Here is a 24,258-nt window from a genome sequence, read left to right as displayed (position 1 = left end):
GATGAACGCCTCCTCTGCACCCGACATCGCCATCGCCATCCCGGACGGGTACAAGATCATCAGGAGGGACCGCATCAACCAGACCGGAGGTGGCATCGCCATCGTCCACAGGAACACCATCCGCATCACGACCGACGCCAACGACTCCTTCGCCGCAGCTGAACATCTCCACTTCCAGATTTACACCGACCCTAAGACGACCCTCAGAGGCACCCTCGTCTACAGACCCACGGGACCACGCACACAATTCAGGGAAGACATCACAGACTTCATCAGCCCGCACGCCCTCCCCTCCACTGACTACATCCTCCTCGGGGACCTCAACTTCCACCTGGAGAACAACAAGGACCGCAACACCACCGCCCTGCTGGAAAACCTCGCCAACCTCGGACTCAAGCAACTGGTCAACACCCCCACCCACTACGCCGGCCACACGCTTGATCCCGTCTTCTCTTCCAGCAAGTACATCACCTTCAGCCACGCCACCGGACTCCACTGGACCGACCACAGCTGCGTCCACTTCAGCTTCAAAAGATACACGACCCTCCACCACCCGCAACAGGTACCTCACAGGAATTGGAGCAAGATCACCGCAGACCAGCTCACCACCTCCCTCAGCCAGAGCCCACCTGCCAACACAACGGACCCCAACGAAGCAGCCCGCAACTTCACACAGTGGCTGACCGCCTGCGCCGACGACCTCGCACCACTAAAGAACCCTCCCATCAGACCCAGAAGCAAGAAGGCATCCTGGTTCACCGACGACCTCAAGGACTCCAAGAAGACCTGCCGCACCCTCGAGAAAGCCTGGCTCCTCGACCGGACCACCGACAACATGACCGCCCTCAAACACGCTACCCGCAAGCACCACTAGCTCATCCGCACCACCAAGAAGAAATCCCTGAAGGAACGACTGGACAACAACGCCCACGACAGCAAAGAGCTCTTCACTATCGTCAAGGAGTTCTCCAACCCCAGCACCGGCACCAACGACATCACTCCGTCACAAGACCTCTGCGACTCCCTCGCCTCGTTCTTCCACCGCAAGATCGCCGACATCCACAACAGCTTCGGCGCCCCACCCACGCACCCAACCGTCGAACCAAAGCCCCCCACCTCCACCCTTCACACCTGGCCACGGTGACCACCGAAGACACAGCCCGCACGATGAACACCATCCACTCCGGATCACCGACCGACTCCTGCCCACACCACGTCTTTAACAAGGCCGACTCCACCATCGCACCCCAACTCCGGAACATCATCAACGCCTCCTTCAACACCGCCACCTTCCCGGAGAGCTGGAAGCACGCCGAGATCAGCGCACTCCTGAAGAAACCTACAGCGGACCCCACCGATCTCAAAAACTTCCGCCCCATCTCGCTCCTCCCTTTTCCTGCTAAAGTCATCGAGAAGATCGTCAACAGACAGCTGACCGCCTTCCTCGAGATGAACGGATCCCTCGACCCCTCGCAGTCCGGCTTCAGAGCCAACCACAGCACCGAGACCGCCCTCATCGCAGCCACCGACGACATCCGGACCCTGCTCGACAAGGGGGAAACAGTGGCCCTCATCCTCCTGGACCTCTCCGCTGCGTTCGACACGGTCTGCCACCGCACCCTAGTCCAGCGCCTCAGCAACATCGGTATCCAAGAGAAGGCACTGGAGTGGATCATCTCGTTCCTCGCCGGAAGAACACAAAGAGTCCGCCTCCCCCCGTTTCGCTCCGAGGCCACCGAAGTCATCTGCGGCGTCCCGCAAGGATCTTCACTCAGCCCCACCCTCTTCAACATCTACATGAAACCTCTCGCAGCCATCGCACGCCAGCACAACCTCAACATCATCTCTTACGCCGACGACACCCAGCTGATCCTCTCCCTCAGCAGAGACCCCGACACCGCCAGAACCTGCCTACACGAAGGGATGAAAGACGTCACCGAGTGGATGAAGGACAGCCGCCTGAAACTGAACTCGGACAAGACGGAAGTCCTCATCCTGGGATCTTCGCCCTCCGCCTGGGACGACTCCTGGTGGCCCCCAGCCCTGGGCACCGCACCCAAGCCAACCGACCACGCACGCAACCTGGGCTTCATCCTGGACCCCTCCCTCTCGATGACCAGACAAGTCAACGCCGTCTCCTCATCGTGCTTCAACACCCTGCGTATGCTTCGCAAGATCTTCCGCTGGATCCCGATCGAGACCAGGAAGACTGTCACCCAGGCACTCGTCACCAGCCGACTGGACTACGGAAACGCCCTCTACGCCGGAACCACAGCCAAGCTACAGAAAAGACTCCAGCGCATCCAGAACGCCTCCGCCCGACTCATCCTGGATGTCCCCCGACGCAGCCACATCTCCAGCCACCTGAGGAACCTGCACTGGCTCCCCGTCGACAAGAGGATCACGTTCCGGCTCCTCACCCACGCACACAAGTCTCTCCACGACCTGGGCCCCAAGTACCTCAACGACCGCCTGACCTTCTACACGCCCACCCGCCAGCTACGGTCCACCAGCCTTGCCCTCGCAGCCGTACCACGCATCCGAAGAGCCACCGCCGGAGAAAGATCCTTCTCTTACCTGGCTGCCAAGACTTGGAACTCCCTCCCCATCCACCTTCGGCTGACCCAGGACCATCTCGCCTTCAGGAAACAACTCAAGACCTGGCTGTTCGAGCAGTAGCATACCCCTCCCCCCAAGCGCCTTGAGACCCTCCCGGGTGAGTAGTGCGCCATACAAATGGCATGATTGATTGATTGATTGAACAACACACTGAAGAGTTCATCTCCACTCTTGGCACCCAGCACCCCCACCTAGATAATCTCTAAATGTACCTCTTTAGTTCTGTACAGTGATGCGCTGCTTTTCAGCTGGGTTTTTCATATACAAATACATACATGTACTGGAGGTAATACTTGTCAACTTCTGGCTATCCATGGCCTCATACCTATAGCCCAATTCTGGTAACATGTTGCTATGTCACAATGGGGTCATACTTGGCCGCGTGTGGGTATCCAGGGGATCAAGCATATTGCCCACCAGTGCTACAACTCACCTAATGGTGGTGATTTTAAAACGACCTTTTGGCCATACTTCTGAAGATGCCAATTGTCGACTCGTGGTAAAATACTGGCTTTCACCTATGGTGGTAATTATTGGCACCCTGAAGGCATCCACAGGATGAAGCCATTGTCCACGCCTGGTAACACGCAAACAAAATAGTCCACTAGTCTACCTCCCCTGCCACAATTGGTGCTCCGATTATATTGCTGGCTTTAACCCTATATAGCAATGTACTGCCTGTGGCTAGGTTGGCCCACAAATACCACAGACATACATACACACATACAATGGTGGTAATTACTGTCAACGTGTGTGTATCAATGAAATCATCACTGCCAATCCATACTGGGCTTTGCATAATGGTGGTCATTCTTGGCAACTTGTGGGTATACATTACATATTGCCGACCCTTGGCAACATGTTTGCCCTGAAATAATGGCGGTAATTAATAACATATGGTGGGTGATGATGATGCTTTTGGCATCATGGTGGCCCTGACAGAATTGTGGCTGTAAGAAATAGGGTTATTAGTTAAGAGGGGGGTGGGCTGTGATGATCTACCTTACGTAATTCACACAATCCTTGTCAGGGGAAGCACTAAGGTCATTCAATTATCCTGAGCTCAGTACCCTGGTAGCTACAGCACAGAGCATACAGGTTTAACTTAGAGGTAACGTGTAAAGCATTAATGTTGTACCAAAACGGCAATACAGACAAAACACAACCCAACATAAATCCGAAACCTTTTTGGAAAAATAGAGTAAATGTGGATAATTTGAAATATTTAAATCAAAATTTTTCAGGAGTGATAAGAGAAGTCCACTCAGACCCAGCCCAGTGTTCCACTCAGGAATGGCACTTGTGGGTCAGGGCTCACTCCACAGAGGCCTACTGCAGGGTCCAGGGCACCTTCGGTTGGAACTGGTCAGCTTGGCAATTGAAGGATAGGCCTCTTGTTTCTTGTTGAGTCCACGTCTCTGTCTTGGGTACAAGAGGAAGCTGTTACAGTCCTTCGGGTCTTGGACAGCAAGTACAGTCATTTTCTGATCTTCCTCAGGTCCAGTAGTGTTCTGAGGAGGGTACTGTGGATGTCAGATTTATGTCTGGGACCTGCTTGCATGTGCGGTGACTCTTGGCTCCTCCCTAACTAATGGGGTACATGTTCCCATGGGTTACCCTGCTCACTTTTACAGCAATTCCTGTGTGTCATACTCCAAACAATCACACAGTGCCCCTCTCTGCCCAAATATAACATGGTGAAACCCTTTTACCCTTGTGCAGAGACTGTGTACCCACTACAGAGATGTAGCCAGAAAAATGAGCAACCCCATCTCTGCAGTCAAGTCAAACCAATTGTGAAGGCTGTTCCCTCCCCACTGGGACTAGCCTGCTTGACTGGGAGAACAAAAAAGGGGCCTGTTCAGGACTCATGTCAAGGGGCTCCTTTGAACTTAATTAACCCCACGCGTGCGGCGCATTTTCCCGCTGTGCGCTGACTTTTGCGAAAACCCGCGGTTCATGACGAGCTCAGCTCGTCATGAGCGTACGAGAGGCGTAACTCATGACGAGCTGAGCTCGTCATGAGCGTCGAAGGGGTTAACTACCCGGGCACTGCGCAAGTAGCCATGCTGCTGGTGAAACAGAAACACTTCCCCAGACCTTTGCCTCTGCTCTGGGATGGGTTTTCATACCACATTCATGGCTTGAGCACTCCGAGGGATGCAGCTGGAGGCTAAAGCAAATTAGCCTCCAGAGGCTTTAGGCAGAAGTAACTGTCTAAAAATACCTACTCCAGGTTGTATGATAGAAGCATGCATGGCTAAACCACACAAGCTACCCTAACCACGAATGCGCCTGAACAACGCATTCCTTTAACATTTATTTTAGACATTTATAGAGCGCACTGTTACCCGGAGGTGTCCTGGCGCTGATTATGACCATGCATACCTTTACCACGCAATTCTGTAGTAAAGGCATGATTGGTAAAGGGATACGTGTGGTAACGTTTACACCCGAGTCCCCCGACCTAAAAACTACCCCCGACTTTGTCCCAAGACCTTAAAGCTAATCCGACCCCCCCTTAATCTAAAAACTACCCCAACCCCGCTGAGTCCTAAAAAGTACCCCTACCTACCCACAAGCCCTAAAAACAACCCCACCGCCCCATGCCCTAAAAACGAACCCGCGCCTTAATAACGACCCCTCCTCCCTGAGCCCGAAAAAGTACTCAACGCCTCAAAGCACTAAAAATGACCCTGAGCCATAACAACTTCCCTGACCATGCCCCCCAAAGCCCGAAAACCCTGACCCCCCGCCCTAAAAACTACCCTTCATCTCCCAAATCCTGGTCCCAGGCCCACTTACCTCACCACGTCTTCTCCCGATAATTCCTGTTACTGGCTACGCCCATTCCAGCATCTAGACCACACATTTGCCTTAACCACACATATGCATGGTTAAGACATTTGCATGGGTAAGGCAAGCGTGGTTGCGCTTGCTGGAAAACAGCATGCGTGGCCTAGTCCACATTGTAAAGCCTGTTTTCCCCATTTCCATAATATTTATTAAAACTCGAACTTCAATAGTGAATTGGACTGCTTTTAATAAATATTACAAATAGACTAAAAGTTCAAGCTGCTTCCTAGGCCAAAATAGCATTATTAAATTAAATAGATATTCAATTCAATTTCTTTTTATTGTTTGATTAATTAAAACATTACAATATAGTAACAATAATTCTTATTAGAATAAATATATTATTAATACAAGTTTGATTTAAAACTGTTGAAAAAACGTACATTTAATAAACTAATCAATGTCATCTTTTTTTTTGTAAAACATTTTTATTGGCATTTTTTCCTTTATAACATACTAATCAATGTCATCTTTATAGTTAAATATAACTAATTAATTCAATACTGCACCCCAGTGTTTCTCTATGGAACAGCCAGCCCTGCTACAGTGAAAAAATATTTTGGGTGCTAGTCACTGTAAGGACATGTTTACCATTTAAGTTCAGAGTCTAAGCTAGCAACAACAGATGGGGCAAAATCTTGGGGTACACCACTCAAAAGATGGTCATGGGTCCGTGATGGCCACTTATGGCATCCTGGCAGAATGGTGGTAAACTGTAGTATAGTGTTCATTGACTGCATCATGATGCCCAAACCTGGCATATTGTTCACCCTGGCCATATTGTAGTAAATTGTGGGCACCAAATGACACCTGCCGTAATGCTCGCCCCTGCAGTAGGTGGTAACTTATGAAATACTGTGGGCATGCATTGGATGATGGTCCCGCCCAGCACAATCCTGACCCTGGCTTCATGGTGGTAATTCCTGGCATACTGTTGGCAGCCAGTCTATGACGATGACAAGAAACAAATGTAAATATGTTTGAATACACTAAATTCAAAGCATACTCGGAGCAGAACCAGAGTTAGGTAACATATGTAACATGCACACCACTATGCATGCTGAGCCAACCCTCTCTACAAACCCCAGGACAAGTATGTCTTGTGTCACTGCCTGGGTTTAGGAGAAAGCGTCGGACAAGGTGAAACTTATTGCATGTGTAAATGTACTTGTTTTTTTAATTGTGCTCTCTTGTGGCGATGCTCTACATCACGATATCACAGCACTGGGCAAAGGACTATTGTATCTGCCAAAAATCCTGCCACCAGCAGCTCAAGGTTGGCACCCAATGGAAGATTAGAATGTGAGTGCCACATTTCAAGATGGGTGTCAATTCTGTTGTCCTGCACATCAGAATGTAGTAAATCAACTTGATCAACCCAATTCTTTCAAAGCTGTCTGCATGTCCATAGTCTCTGATAGGCCATATGTAGCGTCACATAACTGTGGTCTCCATGTAAGAATTCAGTACTCTGGCTAGTAACACTTAACATCTTTATTCTGCAACATGTTTTGTAAAGCACCATGTTCATACCAAAGGAGACATGCAACAAGCCTGCCCTCCTTCTTCCACCAATAGCAGTCTGATTTATTTATTTATTTTATTTATTTTAAAGGATTTATATAGCTCTGGCTAGACCCAGAGGTATCAGAGCACTTTACAGGAGTGCAAGGAGGTACAGTAATTTATACATTTGGTTAAAAACATTACCATACAAACCAATATAACAGGATATGTCCTACATCACAATCAAGATACACAAAAATATACAACTCCCCTACACTGACACCTACTCAGCAAAGGACACCAAACCTTTGAAAGACATAAGCTTGAACGTACCTTAGTAAAGTGTTGGGCTCCGGTAAGCTAAAGCCTGTTTGCCGCAAGTACTCATATGCTTTGGGGCCGTAGGAATAGAGTGTGGCTGCAAAGTGCCACTGTCTCTTGTTGTAACCATCGGGGTGCTGTTTAATGAGCTCCAGGGGCAAGGCTGAGAAGGGAAGAGGAGAATATTTCAACACAAGGAAATAGACTTGCACTCCAGCCCCCAGGCATCCACACTGTTTGAAAGTAGACATGAGAGGATAGTTTTTATTCTGGACAAGCGCAGGAAGTACAAAAGACAGAGGGGAAATGACGAGGGTGCTCAGTTATGACAAGAGGGGCACACAGAAACAGACTGCACCCCAGATTTGAAGGAGCATGCACAGGTACTAGTGGAGTAGTGTACACTGATAGCAAGTGGAGTAGTAGCTATCAGAGGTATGACAGTTGTGGCTATGGACTGAGCATGACCTGTCTTACACGGACACATTAAGTGGCAGTATGAGGTCCCAGAGTAAGATAAGGCACCGTGGATAATTCAAGGTACCGGAATAGGACTGAAGCATACACACAGCATCCTCGTGCAGGGCCCGCGCTTCAACCAGCTGGGTGAGCAGGAGCGACACCTGCCCTTGGAGTCTCCGCTCTTCCCTCCGCGCCATCTGGAGTTTACTCCTGAGAATCTCTTCCCTGCAGCGAGACTCCTCCAGTGCCATCTTCAAGTTTCCGGGGCTGGCACTGCAGTGGTAGTTGTGCTCCTGAGAAGAAGAGTGAGCAGTGTATTAGGAGTGTACCGACCAATCAGGAGGATTGGTCTCAAATGTCTATGTGTCAAGCTCTCGCAATTCCATAGTTCATACCCTACCATTCCGTATGTGTATATCGGTTAGAGTACTCCCTGCACATTATATGGACATTGCATGTCACCGAAGAGTTCCATCACCATAGAGACGAAAGAGGCTGAAGGCTGAGTTTCTTGACAAATTTATGGAACTCCAAGGTGACTTGCAATATTCTTATCATGTGCAGCAGGTACTTTATCTCTAATAACACCTAGCCAAACCATCCAATTTGCTACAAACCATTTAAATCCTTGGTGCACAGCTCTTTCACATGAAAGAGATCACAATAGGTTGGGTGTCCACTACAGATTGTTGCGGCAGGCACTCTGGCTACATCAGGAATAGGCAAGTCTTCGACCAGTTCACCCCCAGCTCAAGGAAACCCAGAACTCCGACGAGATGTAAGTTATCCCAGAAATATTCAGCTTGTCAATTTGATTTAAAATGTATTAAAGATTTGGATCTCCATGAGGTCCACATAAAATATACACACAATTATTGCATAGTAAATACAATAAAATATAAGCTCAATTAATTTCTTAGTCCATCATAAAAGTATCGAACCCTTCATGACCAGTTCTAAGTTCTTCCTCGTATGGAAAAATAAAAATGTCCACAAGCAGATGAATGTAATCAATTGCCCCAGATGAGCAAGATGTAAATAGAGGTAATAATCATTAAGACAGACAAGCAAATTACAATGCCATTAATAAATACTTTACCAAAACAAATAGCTCAAGTTTGAATCCCTACTATACAATAGCAGCTTCTTAACAGATCCAATTTTAGATAAAGTGCTTCACATAGCAGCTACAAGTTAAACTGAAAAATATTCTAAAAAACCCTAACATATTTGAACAAACAATAAATTTTCCTTTAACAACATAACATGAAAGCAAAATATATCCTAATTTTTGTGCAAAAACTCATTTAATTAGCAGCAGTTGCATGTGCAAGTTTTAGAATATTATTCAATATTGTGTAATAGCATTTTCTTGAGAGGATCAATTTTAGATAACGTGCAGAAGTTAAAACCAAAGAAAAACTAGGGAAGAAATAGCACATTCATAATTAACAAGTCTTTTGTCCTTAGCAGCAAAGGGTTAGAAGCACAATATATTCCAGTTTTGAGCAAAGAGCAGTTGAAATGGCAGCCATAACATGTGCAAAGATACAATCCAAAAATAGTGCTAAAACACCATTAACCTTAAAAATAAAAAGGCACAAAACGTAAAAGAATGATTGTAAAGAGAGCCATGTATCTAAGAAAAAAGCCTGCTTAAGTAAGATGTAATAAGGGCTAAATATATTCATAAACTCCTTAACAAAAATAAATAATTTTACACACACTGTTCCATTCTTTAGATAAAAAATACATTTATGGGCTGATGTTATATTTTTGATACAGTTTTCGTATAAACATTGGTCGAAACCAATGATGACGAAACAAAACCAATGCTGGGCAAACAAACAGAATATGATCAAGATTCTGAGTGTCCAAATTTTATAGGTTGCAATTTTTTCCATTTTTCGTGGAGTATGACCAATTTGCTGTAGGTCATTTAAAGGCAAGAGATTCATGCAGCATAAAGTAAGCCAACATCGAATACCATTTTCTAAGTTCCAAAATAAGTATTTCTGAGGAATTCTCTGTGTATTTGAGAAGGCTATTATCTTTAGCTTTTCTTTTGAACTACAAAATTTGACATCTCTATGGTAGCTAAACATATGACTTGTGATTTTTAAAAAGGATTTCAGTTCTAAAAGCAGGAGGGAACGCACTGACTCTTCCTGTGCACAGAAAACATTCAATGCTAAGGAGAAGTTACAGGAAAAGGAATATTTATCTATGGTTCCTCCAGAAATGTCTTGACACATGAAACCTCTTATTGTGTATGACTCACTATTCTTTAACTGATATCCCCAATGTAATATCCTGGCTAAACCTTGAGTAAAAGAACTTATCAAGCCAAATTTCAATCTAATAGCAGATATTGGGACCAGTGTGTTAAAATAACATAGTTTGCGTAAAATCTGTCCTTCAATCTTATCTAGGAAACTCCAGTCCTTTACTTGGATAGATTCTATAGCATATAGCAACGTAGGAGGGATTTTTGCTTTCAATAAAAGTTAGGAGGTGTAAAAAGTGTCTTCGAACCATAGTAAAAAATACGCAAGCCATTTGTATGTGTTACCGCTTTACGAGAACTATGTTCAATATGTGGTTATATTTTCCCCAGCGCGTCTAGTCAAGCTATCTGCTGGTAGTTACCAGGAAGATGTCTATGGCCCTTTTTTATATAGAGGGATCAGGATACTACCAGACCAAGATGAGGCATCTTCCCCTGCGAATAGCAAAATTCAAACAGCGGAATAAGGCACGTAGTCCACAACAGAGGTTCCTTTTTAATTACTGTCATAGGGATTTCATCAGGACCTAATGCTCTTGATTTTAATAAGTCCTACCACTTCACCCTTTATGGGCACGTAGCTGGATTCAAGGGGAAACATCACTTACAACGAAACTTTTACAACGCACTACCATTACAACGCGGTCATTACAACGCAAACTATTACAACGCATTGCGCTGGGGGGCGCTCTAGGATAGGGAATAGGTTAATTTACTATCCAATAACCTTCCCTAGTGTCCACGGGGACTGGAGTTGGAATAGTAAATTAAACTATTCACTATCCAACACCCAAAAGCGCTATGCGTTGTAATGGTATGCGATGTAAAAACCGCGTTGTAAAGGCAGGTGTTGTAATAGCCTGCGTTGTAACGTCATACATCCGATTCAAGGATTGTAAACAGATAGGGTAAAGTGGAGGCAGGACAAGAAGAAATAAGATTTGCAGAATAAAGTTCTACCAGCTGTAATTTCCAGTCTTCTTCTTTTATAGGTATTTTTTTAAGCCGCCTCTTTAAACTGATCCATTCATAATCTTCCTTTTTTTGCTTTAGGGAACCTTTTTTCCTCTGTATTTTCCTCTTTAAAAGATGTATGAAGTTACTTTGTTCGAGGGAGAAGTTCATGAACTGGGCCCTCACTAATTATTTATTTCCATATTTATGAGAAGCAATGGGTTCAAGATGCGGTCTCCGTTTAGCTGGTACATGCATAGATTTACATAACGAAGCCAAGGTACTTGTATTGTGACAAAAGGCTTTGAATAAATCAGTTTGAGAATAATGGTGATCGCCCATTACCAAGTGCTGCTGATCTCCTATTAAAACTATTAATTTCTCTTTACGTTTAGAGGTAGCTAGGGTATTCCAATGGATTCTGCCATTTGTTATATTACAACCTACTGAGCTATCCTTAAAATTCCGAGAACCTACCTTAACACAGGTCATCTCAAATTTAGAGCAGATCACCATGTGATCGCTAAGTGCATTTTCCAAGACTTCCATACTTGAGAGCTTATAAAAAAAAATCTGCTGAAACAATTAAGTAATCCATATTAGGTTTCCCAGTAGGAGCTTTATGCTGGTATATCATTTCCTAACCTCCAATTAGCAATTCAAAGATCTAAACTGCTCAATCCATCCGGTAATAGTGCTCCTCTTTTATCAGTCAGACTATTATTCGGGAACTGAGCAGGGGGAATGTTCGAAGCTTCATTTTTTGAGGCATTAGCAAATAACCTTATACTGTGGGAAGAAACTTTGGCATTCAAATCACCAACCAGCATTAGATTCCTACAATCTTCACATTCCATAATAGTGGAGATCAAAACAAATAGATATTTTAATAAATGAGAGTTAAATGCATAATGAGGTATATATGCATTTACAATCAACAGGGAATCTAAATTATCTTGTTCTTCCTTAAGGTCTAGCTTAATCGCCTGAATTAAATTAGAGGCATGGGGGATTACTTTAAATATCCATCTAAAACTTGTTCTAAGTAATATAATACCTCCTTTTGTATTTCCTCTGCTCACTGGGATCGCTGGACGGCTCAGCACAATATAATCGTCAATGGACCAGTTCTTTGTGATCCAAGACTCTTGCATACAGATTATATCAGCACTCTGTTCTTTCAAAAATAATAATTTGTTTTTATTCGTGCTTAAGCCGGCTGCGTTCCAAGAAATCAATTAAAAACCCTTGCCTGGGGGGGGCGTGGTCTGCAGCCGTGGGGAATGGCCGCACTCTAAGGCGGCTCCTCGGCCCTCGCCGATATTCCGGACATTACTCCTGTGCCAGTGCCTGTTTTTACCCCCACGCTTGGGGGTAACAATTCGCTGACCACCTGGACGGCCCCACCTTCCTAAGGCCCTGCTCGCCCCCAGCCTCAAAATGGTGGCCGGGACCGCCGGCCGATGTTTGGCAGACTCCGGGGCAGCTGTGAACGCCTGAATACCGTAGAGATAATTAGCCGGACCCGGCGGAGCTCGAGGGGGCGGGTGCCCGTCGCTTCCTGTTGTTCCTGTCTGGCTGAGCCCCACGGGTGGCGATCAAGGCGGCCGGGTCTGGGCCCCCCCTGGCGCTCGGGCCTGTGGCTACGCGAGTCCCTGGCTTTGGGCCTGCTGCCGGGGATCGCTTCTCGGATGCCCGGATGCGCCCGGAACTGCTGGCACTGATCGCAGCCACTTGTGCTGCCTATTTGAACTGCTCCTCGCCTCTGTGCCCTACTCCTGGCGCCGCAAGAGACAATTTGACACTCTCTGAGCCCACACTACCTGCGAGGGACCGGAGCGAGCTGAGGCTCGGTTCGGGTACGCGGAGGGCGGTGCTCCCCTCTCCGCGCCCGTAGAACATCGTGAGGAGCCTCTGGCAGGCCTGGCCTTGGGACCCTGCTGGAGCTGAAGTGATTCGCACTAAGGAGGCCCTATCCTCTTCACACCGAAAGTGCCAACTGGAGGCTGTGACCGGGAGACAGCTGGACGTTCCCTTGGGCCTGGCCTTGATGCCCCTGAGAGGCCTTCCTTGGCACTCCACGATACGGCGCGGCGACAACGAGGCCTCTCCCTCAGACCTTGGCATTTGTGGCGCAGATTAGACCCAAGATATCCCCCTCCTCGCTCCTCATGGTTAGACAGGATGCGCTCCCCCCCTGTGTGGGGAGCCGAAGTGAGTGGCCGGCAATCGTGAGTAGAGCGCCCACTCCCCCCCCCCCCCGGGTGCCCTGCCACCGCTCTGCCTCGCCTTCCCCTGCTCGCACCCGGTCCGCATCTCTCTGTGGATACTGCCCTGACCGGTGTGGTGACTACTTATCCATCCGAGGGTGGCGGTGATCCCCTCTTGATTACACACACTCCAATTCAGCGCCACTGGGATATACTGTACGTATTGGGGTCCACGATGGCCTCTAGCAAAGGAAGTAAGCCCTCTAGCCAGAGACAAATTAATAAACTTTCGTGGGGTTCTAATGGGGAACCTAAAGATGCCAACCCCGAGACTTTATCTAAAACCGCGACTCCTCCTCCTGCAGTGAGATCCCCCACTCTGGAAGACGTAATGGAGGCGATCGCTGGTGTCCGTTCGTCACTGGAGACCCGCATTGACTCTGTTAATATTGAGGTGACATTGCTGCGGGCAGATCTCCGCAAAATGGACACCAAGGTGAAAGACATGGATGTTAAAACCGCTGCACTGATAGACGACACCTCCACCCTCCAACAGCAGGTGGCCCAACTCCAAAAGCAGCAGCAGCAAATGGGGGAGCTCCTCGATGACTATGAAGGGCGCGCGAGGCGCAACAACCTCCGCATCTTAGGGGTTCCGGAACGACTGGCGGGGCCAGCTACGGATCTATTTGTAGAGAACCTGATACTGAACCATCTCCAACCAAAGCAATTGTCTAATTATTTCTCCATTGAGCGGGCACATAGGGTCCCGGGGGGTAGACCAAAGGTGGGTGCTCCCCCCGCCCCATCATTGCTTGAGTATTTAACTTTCGTGACCGCGACGTCATCCTTCAAACGGCACGAACAGGGCCACCCCTACGTCTGGACAATGCCCAATTCACGATCTTCCCTGACTTTACGGTGAAGGTTCAGGCTCATCGGCGCAGTTTTCTGGAAGTCAAAAAGGCACTCCGTGCTCAGACCATGAAATATGCTATGTTGTTTCCCGCTAAGCTACGTGTTGAATCGGAGGGCAAGACTTGGTTCTTTGAGTCCCCTGCTGAGGTTTGGGACTGGCTTGAGGGATGGCGTCAATCAGGTGCCACTCAAAATCGCCGCCGTCGGTCGGCCGACCACTCCAGCCCGGACACGCTGCCGGAGAGCCAGGATCTGTTCACGAACGCTGCTCAGGACGACCACTGAAGCTCCGGTTGTCTGGCCACACTCCGCTGGTTGGTCCGGAGGGGGGTTCTTCTCGTTTTACTCGACGACCTGCTGTAAATTGCAGAGCTCATTTCCCTTGGCCCGGCCATATATTGACTGATATGTACCTTCGCTGTTCTTCGTGCACTTTACTCTGTGGATTCGATTCTGGGGTCCGTCCAGTTCCTTTTGCCTTGTTCTGTTATGTAAATGTCATTGCTTGCCATCACTGACTTAAGTTGCATTAGACGCCTTCCTTTTGTAGACAATAAACGGGATTTTCGCAGCTACCCATTCCTTTTCCGCTGTTCATCCAGGACGCTATCCCGTGCCCGGTCTGGTATTGTTTGGACCTCTTATTCCTGACCGGCCTGGGGTCCACCGGTTGGTGCTCACCCCTGGACTCCATATATCCTTTTTCTGGTCCGAACACTGTATACCGTCCAGATTGTTTCATTATTTCTTATATTATGTGAATTCTACTGCTGATGTAATTTGTTTTTAGGTGCACTAGGCAATGCACTCCTGTTAACTTTAAGCGAGGGCACCCATGGCTCTCCACACACCCCTTTAATGTTTGGGAGGGCGACAGGCACTCTGCCTAGTTGGGGTGAGGATAATTTCAGGTCCGCGGGCAGGGGGGCAGGGAGGGGGGTCGGGGGCAGGGGAGTAGGGAGGGGGGTTGCTATGGGAGGTATGTGGGTAGTTGGGAAATCTGTTATGATTATGGTATTGTTTCTGTTTCTGTTTTTGTTTACACAATGCAGAGTTATTTTGAACATGAGGCTAACTGCACAGCGTTTCGCGCCCTCGCAAGGCATTCCATACTCATCATTGGGACATACCTGGTCTCCCTTGGATTCCATCGCTGACCATTTCAAGTCTGCTATCGGCTCTCAGAAACACTCTGAGACTCAAGGGCCTATACTCCGTAAATATTCTCCATTCTTTAAGCCACCATGACACCCCCCCCCTGACTAAGTCTCTCTCCCTCATGACATGGAATGTCAATGGTCTTGGCAGCAGAGTAAAAAGAGGGATAGTCATGCAATATCTCAAACGCCATGCTCCGGACCTGGTTCTCCTCCAAGGGACACACTTGATGGGTAACACATGTCAAGCACTACACCGGGGGGGGGGGTTACAAATTGCTCGTAAACGCAGGATTTACCTCCGGGTCCGGAGGAACCGGTATCCTTGTACGTAAAAATGTTGCCCTAACGTGTACAAAGACATGGGCTGACCCACTTTGTCGCTTTGCTGTGATAGTGGCCATCTGGGAGGGAAAACAGTTAAATGTTATTTCAGTTTACATTCCCCCAACCTTGGGAACAGACGCACTGCAGATCTTGCAGCGCCTCATACTAGATCTCCCTCAAGGACATTTGCTTATTGGGGGTGACTTCAATATGACAATGAACGACGCCCTCGATCGCCACCCCCAGCATTCGTCACATAGACAAGGTTCTGATCTCCTAGATTTTACACAGGCAATGGGACTCTAAGATCTATGGCGTTTGTTTCACCCTACTACTTCTTATTTCACACACTACTCTAATGCCCATAGTAGTAGCTCTCGTATAGATTACCTTTTCTCCCCCACAACTGATATAGAGCTTTTTCGCCTCCCTAAGGGACTCCCCAGGGGAATCTCAGACCACTCCCCACTTCTTGTAGAATTTACATACCATCGCCAGAGATCCCGCGGTCCCATTATAATAACCCATTGGCTTCTAAAAATCCCGACATAAAAGACTGCCTGCTAGAACATATGGAATACTATTTCGCTGAAAATGTCGGGTCCGTGAAGTCGGCTATAACCATCTGAGAGGCCTATAAGGCTGTACTCAAAGGGAAGGCATTAGCTCTCAAGACTTGTTATATACACAAACAAAGTGAGCACCTAATCCAGACCGAAGTAGACCTAGTTCACCTGGAGCCCTGGAGAAGGCGCAGGCCAAGCTCCTAAAAACCCGCCATCGAGTGTATGAGCTGGGTGATAAAGCAGGTAAAATGCTGGCATGGCTCGAAAAACGCAAGCAAGGCTCTAGATGGATCCCGGAACTGTCCGGACCAGGCAATGCTCCTATCACAGATCCCGGGGAGATAGCGGAAGCCTTGTTGCCCATCTAGAGGGAGTGTACACAGCCAGGGCGCACTATACAGCCGGGGAGTCTAGACTACTTTTAAACGAAATGCACTTACCCACACTCGCTGAGACTAACGCGAAGGACTTAGAGGCAGACCTCACAACGGAGGAGATTGGAAATGCACTGTTTGCCATAAAATCGGGTAACGCTATGGGCCCCAACGGTGTCCCTATTGAATTTCTGAAAGGCATGGCGGGTGAGGATATCACACACCTGAAGGCAATGTTTGAGGAGAGTCGTGATGCCGGATGCCTGCCGCTAGACCAACGGTTGGCTTCAATAGATGTAATCCACAAACCTAATAAACCAGCTACTGATCTTACAGGTAGATTTCCCTCATTAACTCTGAGGTTAAGATTCTGGCGAAACTCCTCGCCACCAGACTTATGACAGTCCTCCCCTCCTTAATTCACGAGGACCAATCGGGCTTCCTCCCAGGCCGTAACAAGGCGCTTAATCTCCGTAGGGTCCACAACCTTATGAGTAGAATACCATATCTCCAAGAGGACGCAGCTATCCTTTCCCTCGACCCCACGCTTGCCTTCGACTCCATAGAATGGTCTTACCTTTTCGAGGTCTTAACCCGTCATGGCTTCGGTCCAAACTTTATTCTATGGATCCGATTGCTTTATACTGATCTCTGGGGTCAAGTTTATGTCAACGGTCAAACATCCAGAAGATTTCATCTACACAGGGGAACTCGGCAGGGTTGTACCCTGTCCCCATTATTGTTCGCGCTCACCCTAGAGCCTTTGGGTTAGAACTGATAACTCTATCCGAGGCCTTCGGTGGAATGACGATACCATTGACAAGATCTCACTATACGCAGACGACATTCTCGTCTACATCTCCTCCCCCAAATCCTCTATTAATAGCCTACTGCACGTCATCACCAATTTTGGCAAGTACTCGGGCTTCTCCATCAATTGGTCCAAATCAGTGCTATACGGGCTACATGGCCCACCCCCTCGTCTCCCGAGGGGATATTCGATTGATGTGGCCCAAGATGGATTCAAGTACCTTGGCATTTTTGTTACTCCAGATCCCAAAGTCTTCTATGACCGTAACCTAAAGAGCCCGTTACAAAGACTCCATAATGACATATCGCACTGGAGATCGCTGCCTCTGTCTCTCCCAGGCAGAGCAGCCCTTTTTAAAATGCTCGCACTTCCTCGTTTTTTGTACGCCTTGCAGAATTGCCCATTCCCCATTGCCGACTCCTACTTTAATGCACTGGAAGGAGACCTCCGCCTCCTTCTATGGGACAGCGGCTCTCCTCGCATAGCTCTTCTTTCGCTTACGCAGGGGTGGTACGATGGTGGTATTGCCTTGCCAAATATTCGACTTTATTATTGGCCATCTCAATTGATTGCCACCAACTCTTGGATATATGGTCCACCAACCAACCCTGCTTTCCACCTTGAACGATATCAGACGGGTCGTGAGGGCTACCTAGGTGCCTTATATGGTAAGCCTTCCCCCACTCGCTATATAGGCCCGATGTCACAAACACTAGCGATCTGGCACCGAGCGAACAAGCTCCTTGGCTGGTCTGACACTCACACATTAGCCACTCCGCTCTGGACCTCACATACCCTGGGCTCCCTCTGTCATTATCAGGGCTTTGACAAATGGGACATGATCGGCATCTCTACCCTGGGTGACATGATCCATAAGGGCAAACTGCTGACATTCATAGAGCTCCAGAAGAAATATGATCTAGCCCTCTCTGAGGCCTTTCGCTACCTCCAAATCAAGCATGCCATACTCACTAATGTCCCTGATCTCTCTTCTCTCCCACAATTCTCACCTCTTGAAGATAGACTATTATCAGAACCCCTTCAGGCCAAGGCGATATCCAATACCTACCGCAAGCTCTGCAATAACATGCCTAACGCCTTCCACCTCCTGAGAGACAAATGGCAGGGCGACATTGGGGCCATGGAGGATGCTGAATGGCAGGCGGCATTGATGTCCCCGCGTGAGTCGGCTATCAATCACAGATTCAGGCTTATACAATTGAAGATATTACATAGAACGTACATGTCTGCTCCCCTCCTAGCCAAAGTTGGTATGCGCGCAACCGATCTCTGTCTCCGTAACTGTGGGCTTGTCGGCACTTTTTACCACACTATCTGGGGCTGCCCAATGATCCAAGATCTGTGGGAGCGAGTGTCCCGTAAGATGTCTGATGCACTGGGAAAGCATGTCCCTCTATCTCCCAAAGGCGGACTCCTTAATGTGTGGGACACCACAGATCTCACTACCCTGGAACGACAATGGGCGGCTCTGGGCTTTCTCTTATCAAAGCGTGAAATAGCAATGCAATGGGGCTCGCCAAAAAAACTGCTCTTGATCAGATGGGTCGCTGCAATGGATACATGTATGTTGTCCGAAAAAACTGTGTACAAGGTCAGGGGGTGTCCTAGGACTTGGGATTAGAAATGGGGTCGCTGGAATGTCTATAGAGGCAAGCTTTGTAGTTCCCCTACAACTGATATGGCGCTGACCACGATTGGTCCTCCTCACACTCGCACTACTAATGCACCGCTGTAATGTATGCCTTCTATGTCAATTTTTGTACTTAATGACTGCCAACTAATTACTTACTCTGCTTTTGTTCAATAAAATATTTTTTTTTTTAAAACCTTGCCTGGAAGAATTCTTGTGTTTTAAACCAGTGGATCTATTTGTATTAACAGTCCCTGCAACCCAACACCATTTCTTATCTTCCTCATCTGCAGACAATCTGTGATTATTCTTTTTCTCTGCAAGGATTGAAACTCTCCTTCCCTCCTTGCCAAGGGAGACCTGCATTATACTTTCTCTCTCCAGATTTGGCAAGTCCTTGTTGAGAGATCTGGATGGGCGATAGTCTGACGATTATGAGTAGCTTTTTTAGAGGCTCTCTCTTCTTCAGGTACAAGAAAATAGACACCATCGTGATTTATCACTATTTGACATTATCAGATAGGAAAAAACTTTGGAACCAAATGTCACTCTAGCTCCCTCAGAATTACTATATTTTTAAACCTGAACCAGGGCAAGATCACTAGTTTCAGCAAAGCTACTCAATAGAATGGATCAGTTCATAAACGGCTCATGATCAAAAATAAAAGAAAAATATAAAGTAAAGGGCACACAGAGTAAGTGATTAACTTGGCAAACTACCTCAGGGACAGTTCCAATAGGTTTATAGATAATATTACTGCCTAAAGAGGAGGCAAATAGGGCAGCATTGGGATTCAAGTTACTTAGTGCCACCGATGGAGAGCTTGCATCAAGTACAATACCTTCTTGTGAAGCTGGGATTGGGGCACGGGGATTCAATAAGGGTGATCGAGGTTCCCTTAAATTGATTTCGGCTTGTCCTTCTTCCTTCTTTATAGCGTTCAAGTCAGAATTCAGTGACAAATTTAAAATTTAATTAGGGTCAAAGCGTAGACGTTTTGCTCTTTTTTTGTTTATCCTACGACGCTTTTCCCTTTTGTCCTTCTTCTTGCAGACAATTTTACTTTTTTTTAATGGGGAAAATGTTTCTAACTTGTGGGCTCGCTATGGACGGCTTCAGACGTCTCTCACAGCTTTGCATACAATATTACATAGAGTGGGCTTTGGGTCAGACCCTTGTTCATGATTGCAAGGCTTTTTGTCCAATCCATTCCATTGCCAGATCCTGATTTTAATAATGTTCTGTCTATTCTTGTGCTGGTCCCACTCCTAGAGGAATTTGGATTTACCCTGATTGAATGAGTTGTGTCCTTGAAATGCTGATATCAGCAAACAAGTTTTCTTTTATTTCTTTACCATTTGTGTTTACCACTCCAGGGAAGTGCATGTCCTGCTCTTTCCCTTATATTTCTCTCTTTATTTAGCTTTGACCCTTTCTAGCTCATGCTCTTTCCCTCGCTTCTCCCCTTCAGTAATCTTTTGTTGTTTCCTCCCTCTGGCACAAAGTACTGACTTCACAAAGTACTGACGTCTCTCTCTGTCAGTCGCTCTCTCTCCTAGTCAGTAAGTCTCTCTCAGTCAGTCAGTAAGTCTCTCTCAGTCAGTCAGTCAGTCTCTTTCCCTCAGTCAGTCAGTCTCTCTGTCAGTCAGTCGCTCCCAGTCAGTCTCTCTCTCTCTGTCAGTCAGTCTCTCTCTCTCTCTCTGTCAGTCAGTCTCTCTCTCTGTCTCTGTCAGTCTCTCTCTCTGTCAGTAAGTCTGTCTCTCTCTGTCTCAGCCAGTCTCTCTCTCTCTGTCAGTAAGTCTTCTCTCTCTGTCATTCAGTCTCTCTCTCTCTCTCTCTGAGTCAGTCTATCTATTGTTTGTCAGACAGTCTCTCTGTCCGTCTCTCTTTGTCACTCTCTCAGTCTGTCTCTCTCTCTCTATCTGTCTCTCTGTCAGTAAGTCTCTCAGTCAGTCTCTCTCTGTTAGTCTCTCTCTCTGTCAGTCGCTCTCTCTCTCAGTCAGTCTCTCTCTCTCAGTCAGCCAGTCAGTCTCTCTCTCTCCTCTGTCGCTCTCTCAGTCAGTCTCTCTCTCTCTCCTGGTCAGTCTCTCTCTCTCTCAGTCAGTCTCTCTCTCTCTCCTGGTCAGTCTCTCTCTCTCTCTCTCTCTCTCTCACAGCCAGTCAGTATCTCTCTCTCAGTCTCCCTCGCTCTCTGTCTCTCTCTGAGTCGGTCAGTCTCTATCTCTCTCTCTCTCTCTCTCTCTCTCTCAGTCTGTCAGTCAGTCTCTCTGTCAGCCTCTCTCTCCCTCAGTCAGTATGTCTCTCTCTCAGTCTCTCATTCAGTCTCTCTCTCTCCTAGTCAGTCTCTATCTCTCTCTCTCTCTCTCTCTCTCTCTCTCTCTCTGTGCCTCTCGGCCAGTCTGTCAGTCCCTCTCTCTGTCAGCCTCTCTTAGTCAGTCTCTTTTCCTCAGTCAGTCAGTCTGTCTCTCTCTCAGTCGGTCTCTCTCCTAGTCAGTCAATCTCTCTTTCTTTGTCAGTCTCTCTCTGTCAGTCTTTCTGTCAGTCAGTCTCTCTCATACTGGTAATCAAAAAGGTCCACCTCCGAGAAGGTTAGTGTGTATCCTGTTGTTGTTGGAATACACTAGATGTGTTAAGATACCCCTCACACACCAAAAGGGCCCTTGGTGTCATGCTTCATCATCGGGGTCTTCCCGCCCGGCTGCCGGACGGGGCAGTGCTGCAACAAGCGACTACGCCGGAGCACCTTTTTAATGTGGGTGCTATGTGAGTGAATGGGAGTGAGTGTCAGTAGGGTCGGGGGTGATAAGTGATGTTAAAAAATACCTGGCCTAGTGGAAAGAAAATTTTTAATAGGCACTGGCTGGTATTATTAAAAGGGGGTGATATCGGAAAGGTTAAGCTAGTTAGTGGGCTCACTTTCCTGTTCGGGTCAACATGTTTCGGGGCGTCATGCCCCTTCGTCAGGACCGGGGTCACTAAATGTTGTTTCCACAGTGTGTGTGTATACCTTACAATGTGAAATACTAATTTATCAATGTGTATTGGACATATATTTTATGTAAATACACTGCCCTTGCTAATGCTAGTATACTTGGTTGTATGCTTTGCAAGGAGGGGTGCAATGCCCCATGAGCCAAAACAGGACAGATGGGTAATATTGGGTCCAGTAAACCCTAAGCCTCGTGGTGCTTCCTCCTCTGTCCGTGGCTTCCGTGAAGCCACGGACAGAGGAGGAAGCCAGGTATTTTTTAACATCACTTATCACCCCCGACCCTACTGACACTCACTCCCATTCACTCACATAGCACCCACATTAAAAAGGTGCTCCGGCGTAGTCGCTTGTTGCAGCACTGCCCCGTCCGGCAGCCGGGCGGGAAGACCCCGATGATGAAGCATGACACCAAGGGCCCTTTTGGTGTGTGAGGGGTATCTTAACACATCTAGTGTATTCCAACAACAACAGGATACACACTAACCTTCTCGGAGGTGGACCTTTTTGATTACCAGTATCTTGACAAGAGGAGGACGAGCCCACCTCGGTGCAAAACCAGCACCACCTCTTCCTTCCCTCCTTTTTTGATTTCCTTAGTCAGTCTCTCTCTCCACTCTCTCTCACCCCTCTCTCTCTCCACTCTCTCTCCCCTCTCTCTCTCCACTCTCTCTCTCTCTCCACTCTCTCTCTCCACTCTCTCTCTCTCCACTCTCTCTCTCTCTCCACTCTCTCGCTCTCTAAACTCTCTCTCTCTCAACTCTCAAATCTCTTCTGTCACTGGTAATATTGGGTTTACATTACCTGCAAGGTCGGCGGGCCGCCAAGGAAGGCCTGCCGGGCCACTGGCGACACGCGGGCAGTACTATGAGTACCACAGGTTTTATAGATGAAAACTTGAGGACAAATCGGGTGTAACAGATGCCCTTAAGTTTAATACACTTGTTCCACTGGGTGTGTTACTAAACACCTGCATCTAAATGGAAGGGCCCAGAGGAAAATACTGTGAATTTGGGGAAGGCGAGATATCAGGATTATGAAATTTAGGCGACTAAAGATTGAGCGACTGAAGGACCTTTGGAGCCGGATTAAAATTGAGGTTGATGTCTGGGAGAGTAAGAGTCAAGGCAAATTCCACCTTCAGACTGAGTGACTCTGTTACCAAGGGAGTGGACGGTGAGATTTGCCAGCATAGAATCTTCCACTCTAATTTCAGAACATGATTCATCCCTGGGCCGAGTCTTCCTGATTTCGGGAGGCAGGTTACTAGGTTTTGCTAGGGATGATTTTCCAAGTTCTGCTTTGTCCTTACCAGGAAGAGCTTCAGGTTTAAACTCCATCATCCCGCTTTATTTAGGCTTGTCTCTTTTGTTGGGAAGAAGGTAGAGATAGCGTTGAATTTATCTGTATTGAGTTATTCCTTAATGGATTAGCTTTGTTTTTTTTGTAATATCTGGTGTAGATCAATTTTTCAGAGCACAACTTCTTTGCAGACATTACTCTGTTTTGCAAATTCTCCTGCCTCCTGCCTACTACCTCCGGCCTCATGTAGTCTAGTAGTGCTTGTCCTGAACCCTGGGACCCAAGTCCCAGGGCTTAGCACCCTAAATTCACTGGTCTGGGCCTCAGGCCTACACTTGCCCCCCTTAGGTGGATTGCCAGGCTAGGCAAGGGAGCCGAGCTATGGGGGAAGTTTCTCTCTAATGTCCTCCTGGTTCCAGGCCTGGTCAAACTTCAGCAGGCCTTGGGAACTAAAACACCATAGCACTGTGGCACTGTGCTTGCTGTGGTTTCCCTTGATGAGTGAGGGTTTCTGTGGCAGTTCTTGTGGGTTTTTTTCAGCAGTCTGTAGCAAGTTTCCTGGCAGTCAAGCAGCCTAGTCAAACCGCCCTACTTGCAAGCTGCACCCAACCTATCGGGCCGCTTGTGGTATATAAATAAATAATACCGGATCTATTTTTGAATGAATGAATGAATAACAGATAGCTCAATAAAATAAGAGTCAAGATTCGAGGTAGTAGGAGTTTCTGCAGGTTTATTACAGCATAAGGACAGGATCAGGACAACCTGCATAGGAACAGAGGTGACAGGGCCCAGCAGGACAACTGGGGCCCAGCAGCTGCCGGGGCTTGATCTGGGATGAGCGCGCTAACTTTTAATAACAATACATCAACTTATATACATAGCGCAAACACATAGCATTACATTGCAGTAGGCGTAGCAGTGGGTGGAGCAGAGAGCGTGACGCG

The 24,258-nt window shown here is 47.5% G+C and overlaps 1 protein-coding gene across 6 annotated transcripts in view; it reads right to left on the bottom strand.

Moving 5' to 3' along the window:
* Positions 1-24,258, bottom strand: part of LOC144792652 (uncharacterized) — a 546,052-nt gene that overhangs the window by 66,305 nt on the left and 455,489 nt on the right. For 3 of the 6 annotated variants that reach the window (XR_013602588.1, XM_078667799.1, XM_078667800.1), the window contains exons 5-6: positions 7,872-8,057; positions 7,315-7,465 (exon numbers count right to left, since the gene is read on the bottom strand). Coding sequence is in view for 5 of the 6 variants with exons in the window: in XM_078667799.1 (XP_078523925.1) it covers positions 7,316-7,465; positions 7,872-8,057 (336 nt within the window). In the remaining variant the exon portion in view is untranslated. Of the gene's footprint in view, positions 1-7,314; positions 7,466-7,846; positions 8,058-24,258 lie in introns of all 6 variants that reach the window. The other 3 variants (XM_078667796.1, XM_078667798.1, XM_078667797.1) reach the window with 2 other exon arrangements.

This window comes from Lissotriton helveticus, chromosome 11 (assembly GCF_964261635.1).
Source record: "Lissotriton helveticus chromosome 11, aLisHel1.1, whole genome shotgun sequence".
Taxonomy (NCBI): domain Eukaryota; kingdom Metazoa; phylum Chordata; class Amphibia; order Caudata; family Salamandridae; genus Lissotriton; species Lissotriton helveticus.
The sequence above is the reverse complement of the archived record's forward strand: the minus strand, read 5'-3'. Positions and strand labels throughout refer to the sequence as shown.